This window comes from Arachis ipaensis, chromosome B08 (genome assembly GCF_000816755.2).
Source record: "Arachis ipaensis cultivar K30076 chromosome B08, Araip1.1, whole genome shotgun sequence".
NCBI classification, from domain to species: Eukaryota; Viridiplantae; Streptophyta; class Magnoliopsida; order Fabales; family Fabaceae; genus Arachis; species Arachis ipaensis.
This window is the reverse complement of record NC_029792.2, coordinates 70,453,577-70,462,182: the sequence shown is the minus strand read 5'-3', so window position 1 is coordinate 70,462,182 and position 8,606 is coordinate 70,453,577. Positions and strand designations below refer to the sequence as shown.

At 34.0% G+C, this 8,606-nt stretch overlaps 1 protein-coding gene across 5 annotated transcripts in view; it reads left to right on the top strand.

Annotated features, from left to right (window-relative positions):
* Window positions 1,269–8,606, top strand: part of LOC107613446 (protein RRNAD1) — a 9,282-nt gene continuing 1,944 nt past the window's right edge. For 3 of the 5 annotated variants that reach the window (XR_002352581.1, XM_021109508.1, XM_021109509.1), the window contains exons 1-11: window positions 1,269–1,464; window positions 1,559–1,654; window positions 3,026–3,139; window positions 3,878–3,952; window positions 4,121–4,201; window positions 4,817–4,956; window positions 5,320–5,559; window positions 6,028–6,202; window positions 6,880–6,963; window positions 7,491–7,668; window positions 8,176–8,348. Coding sequence is in view for 3 of the 5 variants with exons in the window: in XM_021109508.1 (XP_020965167.1) it covers window positions 1,306–1,464; window positions 1,559–1,654; window positions 3,026–3,139; window positions 3,878–3,952; window positions 4,121–4,201; window positions 4,817–4,956; window positions 5,320–5,559; window positions 6,028–6,202; window positions 6,880–6,963; window positions 7,491–7,668; window positions 8,176–8,348 (1,515 nt within the window). In the remaining 2 variants the exon portion in view is untranslated. The remainder of the gene's footprint in view (window positions 1,465–1,558; window positions 1,655–3,025; window positions 3,140–3,877; window positions 3,953–4,120; window positions 4,202–4,816; window positions 4,957–5,319; window positions 5,560–6,027; window positions 6,203–6,879; window positions 6,964–7,490; window positions 7,669–8,175; window positions 8,349–8,606) is intronic. The other 2 variants (XM_016315445.2, XR_002352582.1) reach the window with 2 other exon arrangements.

The window sequence follows — 8,606 nt, the reverse complement described above, 5'->3', positions numbered from 1 at the left end:
AAATTTCACTTGTTTTGATAGAAATTATGATAAATAGAGAATAGTTGATAATTGATATATGAAAACTCAAAAGATAATAAATATTTTACTATTAAAAATTACATTATTTTCTTGCTCATGTGATAGTAATGAGATATGCACTACTATAAATAACAAAATACATATATAAACTCATCGCTTCGCATTATCTGGATTTAAAGAATTAATCTAAAAATCGAAATAAAATCAAGATATCATATTTTGGTAGTAGAATTATAACAACTGAGATATTGGATAAAAAAAACGAATCTGATTATAAGTTGTAAAGCAATAAGAATATACAGATAAAAATGAAGGGTGAAAGAAAGAAAAAAGATATATCAATGATATAGAATTCGAATATGTAAAGGTCTTATGGCTATGAGCAGTGGCCTCTGAGATGGATTATGTGATTGTAATCTGCATTGTTCTCCGTCGTAGGGGCTGTTGCAGTCCCTCGCCTAGGTTTGGATGTAAGGGCTGTGGCAGTCTCCCGCTTAATAAACCCCATTTTTAGGGTTTATCTTGTGCTTAATTTAGGGAATTTTATCACCTTTTTTCACATTTATCCAAGGAAATAGCATGGTTTCATGATTGTCTCCTAATTTGTGCTTAAGTGTAAAAACACACTTTTTGAACCTTTTATGTGTTAATTTTGATTCACCTTTGATTTTCATTTCATATCGCATTATTAACTAATAAAAGGATATACATATTCACTATTTATTATCTTAGAGGACCTAATTAATATATTTTTTTTCTTTAAAGATTAAGGGTGTGTTTGGGAAACTCGTTGGAAGAGAAGAAACACGGTTAGACTTATTGAAAGCTTCAACTTTTGGTTTGGCAATTTTTTTTTTCATGAACGCAGAAGTGATTTTGCTACCAAAACCAACGTTTACAAGAAGCAACTATGTTTAGCTTCTGCGTTTTCCTAACGAGCTTTTAGCAATGAATACTAACCATTTATTTATCTTTTACCAACTTTATCCTTCATGTATGTTATTATATTATTTATAAAATTCTTGTTATTTCTATTTATATGAGCTCTATTTTTCTATTATTTATTATTTTTATTTTTTTCAACTGTTTATTTGATATTATACACTTTTATAATTGTGATTTTTGTGTATTATGTTTGTTATTATCTTTTTATAATATGATTTATTAATTCTATTAGGTAAAGTAAATTAAACAAAAAATTAACTATAAATAATAATAATAATAATAAATTATAGCATACTAAAAAAGAGTACTAAAAATACTAAGACGGCGTTCTCTTGGCACATGCTTGCAGCTATGGCTGATGCTGCAGCTGCAGAGTGTTGTGGTACGCAATATTCATGCGTCACAGCGAGCAACACCCTCTCATGGATCAACGCCATCGTCGATTTCATCGCCCCTTTCAACTCTTTAATTAATGCCCACGTCGTCAATTTCTTCACGGTGCAGTCACCACTAACAGTTTCTTTCGAGAAAGGGAAAAGAAATAATTTTTTTTTTTCAAAATCAGGGCTAACTTGGTATGGTTAAATTTCAGGATAGGCTGTGGGAGAATGTTGACAAGGAATGGATGGATTGTCTCCGCAGAGAACCTGTTCAGAATCTTCTTTTGATACCATCTGGAGTGGTGCAGGTTATTTTTTTGGTTACATACTTACATTCCTCATTTATTTTGATTTTTTTAAAATTGAATTTTCTATTTTTAGCTGGGGTTTAGGGTTCAAGTTGTAGGATAAATAGATAATTGCACTAGAATAATTGAATGGGAGTTATGCGGCATTTTTTGCTTTTGGTGGAGTTATCCCTTTGGATTTGAAGGCTTAATATCCTAGCTTATAATGCAGGTAAATAGGCGTTAAGGAATCCCTTTTTTTTTGGTCTTTAGATATCCTTTGATGCATTGGGTAGGTGTTTTTGATTCAACAGATTTTGCCAGCTTTAAGGTTAACTTAACTTTGCTCAGCTGAGTTAGGCCATGGGATCTAAATATCTAGTGTGATATGTAAGCTAGGGTTGAGTGACAACCAAGTGCCGCTCTGCGGTGGTCGAAAATGCTTGAATTGCTGCTGGTTCTGTAGATTTCTTTCTGTAGTGTGGTAGATGTTCAGCTCGTGAGATTTTGGCATTGTTTTATATGATTTTCATAGATACTTAATTGTGCCGCGGTGGTCATGCTCTGTTGGGAGTGTGTGTGCGTGATTCATACAAAAGAGCACAGTAAATGTAGAAGATAGGTCTATTGAATTGGGAATTCCTTCACACCTTCACAATATATCAAGAATCCTAGGTGATACCAAAGTGGATTTCTCTCCGCTGGGGGACACCCTCTAAAATGCCGTCACAAAATACTCCTAATTAACTCTGTCCCTCTGTTTTTTACAAGCGTTTCCTCTACTCTTTTGGTCTTCCCTAACCATTTTTACCACCCAACTAAGTCAATTGAGTTGTCCTATTCTGGCCCTTTCCTCTCTTCTTGCTATATACTTGCTCAAATTATTCCTATTTCCTACCAGAGTCTCTGTGCGTTTTTATTCTTGATGGCAAGTTCATCTTGTGTGTGCGCGCTTTACTTTAGCCTCTGGTTTCCAGGTCTTTATGATGTTTCTTGATTCCAGTCCTAGAACTCTAGAAGGATTCATGGAGTGGTGATTTTTCTGTCTGAGTTCTTTCTGAATGATAACATCCTTTTGTGCTTTCTTCCTTTTGGAATCCTTCTTGTGTTTACCCTTGGAAAAAAGTCTACCTCCTTGCTTGCCAAATTTGAATAAATTCCTTCTAATCCTATTTGGAAAGCTCAGGTTTTTATATGCTAAATTAAGTCTGTAATTTCTGCCACCATTTTACTTAATTGTATGTTTAGTTGTTGTTATTTATGCATTTTGTGTTTTATAATTCTTACAGTGGTTGTCATTTATTGTCATCTTTCTTTATTTTATTTAGTTTTGTGTGCCAATGTTCTGCTTGTTTACCAATATTCCTCTCTAATGAAAAAATTTTCTGGCAGGACCACTGGCCAGCTTCTTTGAAGCAATTTATCCTAAAGTTAAGGGCTTTAGCACTTTGTCAAGAACAAGTAGATGTAAACACAGTATGTTCACCTTTACCCTTTCTGAACAAGGTTTATACATTCTATTTCGTTATTGCTTACTAATAATTAATATCACATGCAACAAAATCCAAGGATGGCATTTGAATTAACTTTTTGCTTGGACTCTTGGGTAGTTTTTACTGTGAAATAATCTCTGTTGGGGTAGTTCCATATTGATTATGTTTTTGTCCCTTTATTTATGAGCTGATAGAAACTTGGTAACAAGTAGCATTAATCTTTCAGGTGTTTTGGTTATATCAATCCTAAGTCATGTTGATTATCTTTTGATATTTTTGTTTGTTCATTGGATTTAGTAACACCAGATTTAGGCCTTTAGGGAATGTTGGTTTGTTTTCAGTTTCAATTTTATGTTCATTAGTTCTCACTGATATGCTGAAAATAATGCTATGTTTAAATTATGTATTTCTTTTCCATTATTTTTTTGAAGGAAATAGATAAAAATAAAATAATAAATCGTGTTTTCTCTATTTCCTTTAAAAAATGCTTAAAACAGGAAACTAGATCAAAACAAGCTAGCAATTTTGTAATTAATAATGAAGATATCAACTTAAAATAAAAATAGAAGACAAAGCAAACAGCTCTTGTTGTGCTCCATGGCAATTTGTTTAAGTTCAAAATACTCTTGGAAAGTTTTTTCAGAACATAATAAGAAAAGTCACTTGAAGAATTAATATACTTTCTGTGTCCAAGCCGAATGGCTGCTTGAAGGATTTTGAATTCGCAGTTTTAAATGTTTTATACTTGCAGGCATTACCTGGTCTGTATATTACTTCACTTAACACTGTTCTTGCTCAAGGCATGAACGTGAAGAAAAAACATGAAGTAAGTCAACGTTTATCATGCTCTTGTATTGCTTTCTTTATTCCGCAAGTTGTTCCCCTGAACCAAAGGCTTTAATAAGAAAGTTTTGAATGTACATTTCACTTTCATTTTCAGCAAAAGATTTATTGGCTTAAAATGTATCAGGTAAATAGAGTTTAATTTGTGCAGGTAGAAATACTTTCGGCTGTTGTAAGCACAGTCGCCAATAATGTTAGAGCTGATGCTGTTATTGATGTTGGTGCTGGTCAGGTGTGGCTTCATTTACTCTTGCTTACATTTTTTACATGCATGATGCTGAACGCAGGTGGGACAAGGCTTTGGGAATTCGGGTAGCACTTAGAAAAGACAGTTGAATTTAACTTCAGTGGTTTGTGCATGGGTGGATATGGTCTGTAAAAGCTTGCACAAGGTTAGGATGTTACATGGAAGTTAGTCCAATAACAAGAGATAGAGGGAGACCTGTAAAAACTAACATGAAATTGTTACTAAAGATTTTTTAGTGTAATGACCAAAATATAGGCATGATTTATGATGGGATACTTTCGCTTTGTCTAATCCACTTAGTTAATCCATCTATTGGGAAAAGGTGGTGGTGGCTGTTGATGATGATGATACTGATCCTAGGCAAGTTGAGGGACATGGTATGGTACTCTGGTTAGAACTTATCTTCTTTTGAGTCCTTAAGAGCTAGTTGCCTCAATGTTGTGCCTTCCTCTATTGATGATTGTGGTATGATAATTTACTTCTGTCATTTGCAATCCCTCGTTTTCAAAATTGCAAATCTGTGATTTACTACTTTGTTGTTTCCATTAGTTCCATCAATACCAATGAGGAAATTTTGTTTGTTTTATGCTCTATTTATAGGGTTATCTTTCACAAGTGCTTGCCTTTCAATATCAGCATCCTGTCATTGCGATTGATGCATGTTCTCATCATGGAAGTGTTACTGATGCACGTGCAGAACGAATTAAAAAGCACTATGTGTCACAGATGTTAAAATCTGGGTATGTTCTCCTTATTTACTGCAATGTTCACTTATATTTTGGGGTACCTATGAGATCCTTGAGGTTGTACAAAATGGGCAAATGTATGATAAGGAACAGAATGAAGTAAAATAAGCATGCTAGGAATTCCAACCATAACCATTGGATATCACATGACAAATACACAAGTTTAGGGGAAAAAAGTGATGTGAATATGTCAATATTTGTGTTTGGGAGGATGATTTGCATTTGACGATGTCTCAATAGGTGGTCAAAGTTGTCCATATTATTATTTTAATATCTACCGCTACTATTATCATTAATTACTGTTGTTGCTGTTGTTTTTATGAAAATTCATTTGTGTTTACTTTCTTTTTGCTCTAGATCAGGCATGTGGAGTTTGAATGTTCCAAAGACAATCACATGTCATGTATTGTCAATTGATACATTGAAAACTTTGGTTGAAGCATCTTTGCCTGTAGATGATGCTTTGCAATCCACATCAATGGGGAACCAAAACAAAGATCAAGGGAAAATATGTTGGTCCAGTAATGCAAAGAGAAAACCTTCAACTGTTCTTGCTGGGCTTCATGCCTGTGGTGACCTTTCAGTGACTATGCTGAAGTTAGTTTCGAAATTTGGATAAGTTGCTTTGTTTCTTCCTCTTACTATCCTTGAATCTCTTTTTAGATTAAACAATAATTTTCAGAAAGAAAGGTAGAGAGTACTTTACAAGGAGACAATAAAAGAAGTCAGTGAAGCAAACATTCCAATCCCTGAATAATTTTAAAATATAATCAAGAAAATCCAACCACCCAAATGATTTATAATTTCTTTAAAACTCACAACTTCGGGACTTCTGTCCAAACAAGATATCTGATAGTTGACTAATATCTGATCCATTTCAATTTTTGTCCATACATCAAAGCACCACCTTTTTTTCGCTGTGACCATTGATTTTCTCCATGTAAAGTTGAGAAGCCTGTTTTATATCATTGCCATTGTTTGTGTGTGTTACTTTTATTATATATTATATAATCTACAATTTACATTCTGCAATGTTGTAATTCATCCAAATTCTTTTTTTGTTAGGACTTTCATAGAGTGCCAAGATGTTAAAGCTGTTGTTAGTCTTGGTTGCTGTTACAATTTATTGTCTGAAGGAAGTGCTAAGGATGGTGAATCTGAATTTGGGTTTCCAATGAGTCATGCTGTAAGATCTGTGGGTTTATCACTTGCAAAAAATGCGCGTGATCTTGCTTGTCAGGTAAGTGATATTTTTGGTCCCCTCTTCACCTTTTTATATACTAGCTTACTAAAGGGAGGGTGAAACAGAGTTATGAGAAAATGACTAATGTTTTGCTAATCGTGACACCTTTCTTCAGTCAGGCTTGTAAGTTTTGATGCCATTTAAAGGCATAGAAATCTCCTAATGCTTTTCTCCTTTCACTATCTTGAACATGCAGTGCAGTTATTGAATATGGTTCAATTAGTGTTACACTACTTATTTCATTGATATGTAAGGTATTATTAGATAAAGACCATAATTATGCATAACATAGACCATTTAGCTTATTTGATTAATAACCATATTTGTGAAAAATAGTTACATACCCTAATGAGGAGGTGGCTCTGCTTTTCTTTCTGCAGCCAGGTTCTTGCACAAATTCAGTGCATGATTCAAGTAAAACAATACAAATTAAAATTTAGGAATATAATAATGCATGACTAACTGAATAAACAATGGTTTAAGCTGAGGAGTACCAAAGTGTGTTGTAGGTCATTTAGAATCATATAAGCATTGTCTTCCTAAACAGAAAATTGTGCTCCTGTCATTTTTCTGCAGGCGAATTCTATGAATTTACTATTTTCTTTATCCTTTTAAGTTTTTACTTTAAGTTCATGTGAGAAACATACCACACCAACTGCATTTTATCTTGCTAGAGTGCAGATAGATGGAGGAGCTTGGATATGCATGCTGGAATTCATAACTTTGAGTTGCATGCTTTTCGTGCTGCATTTCAAATGGTATTGAATTATCACTTAGTCTTGTCATCTAATTTATGTGTTACTTTCCGGATGTCTTTTGGATGAATGGTACACATTTCATAATATAGGAAGATCTATTGAGGAAAAGATGGTAAAATCTTTCCTTAGGCAATTTAATTTTGTCATGTATGGAGAAGTTCAGTAAAAGTCTTAAGAAGTAGATCAGATGGAAGGTGACATTAAGGCTAGATGTTGAAAGCATTTAGGAAAAAAGTAGAAACAAAATCCAGTTAAGAAGTACTATTTTGTTTTTATTGAATGGGGGCTATCTTGTGATTGAGTCTATATTTGTCAAATAGGAAGTGACAAATAATTAAAGTGAAATCGGTAACATATGGAGACAGAGTGCTTTTCTTCTTTTCCAGGACGGACTGAGTATTTTCTACACTACATATATGTATGATGTGTAATACCCATTTCTGGTCAAGAGACAAAGATATTCAATTAACGATGCATTCTTCTCTTGTACCTAGATGTGACATCTCTATGTATATTTGCGATGGCAGGTTCTTTGTAAATATTATCCAGATTTCACAATGAACACTCCTTCAATTGGCCGTAAAGGCAAGGCTCTGCGCCGGAGACATCAAAGGAGATCTGCAGAGTCCCATCTGCATCTTAAAGGAAGTACTGGTCATCTGAGGCAAGATTTTCTGCCTGTAGTTTCCACGGAATCTGAAACCGGTATTTTTATCAGTCTCTTTTGAAAGTTTATGGCTGTTATTGTTGAAAATCCATTTTTCTGTCAACTTTCCACCCAATGACTGAATAGTTGGACGAACAAGGAACTTGAGATGAAAAGAGATGGGAAGTTATGATCTCAAACTAGGGGATGAAGTAATCTTCTTGGCTACTTTATGGCTATTGGCAAGATAATGGCTATTTTAACTAGATTTCTTGAATGGATATGCACAAAAATTGGAAATCTTTGTTTTGTTTATTCTTGTCCAATTCTTGTCTTTTATCATTTTGTAGGAGACCTTTTTGTTTGTTATTATACATGTTACTCATATTTGATATTCATCTCTCTGTGAATCAAGGAAGTAGTTACAATAGTAGTTAGTAGACACTTAAAAAGTTGATAATGAGAGTATATTTGACACATTTTAAAGTACCTTGTGATTGTTTGGTGATGTGCGGTGGTGTTGGATTCACTGATGTACATGCTTAGCCTTTCTCAATGTGTTACAGACGAGATTTTGGCCCCTCCAATAGAAGTACAAGCTGGGTGTGGAGGGACTAAATCCCGCGACACATTTTTACATTTTGAGAACTTCTGCCACTCTGGATTGTCTCATCTTGGTATTAAGCTTTCAAATGATATAAACCTTAAAGGCATATGGAAGGAAGCAGAACCATTTTTGGTACGTCACTTTCAATTTCTTCCATTATTTAAAAGTTCAAATGTCTGTGGTTATAAGGTCTGTAGATCTTAGTTTTATTACTTTGTCTAGAAAGTTATTATTTCTTTTCCATGAAGGGTGCTTGGGTTTAATTTTGCAGAACGGAGGGAAGAGAAGGAATTTTATAGTGAAGTACTCTTCAGTCTTCACCCCTTTCCTTCCCACCCTTCCACTTCATAATTTTGTTCACAAACAGAGACTACATTTTTTCTTTACCTT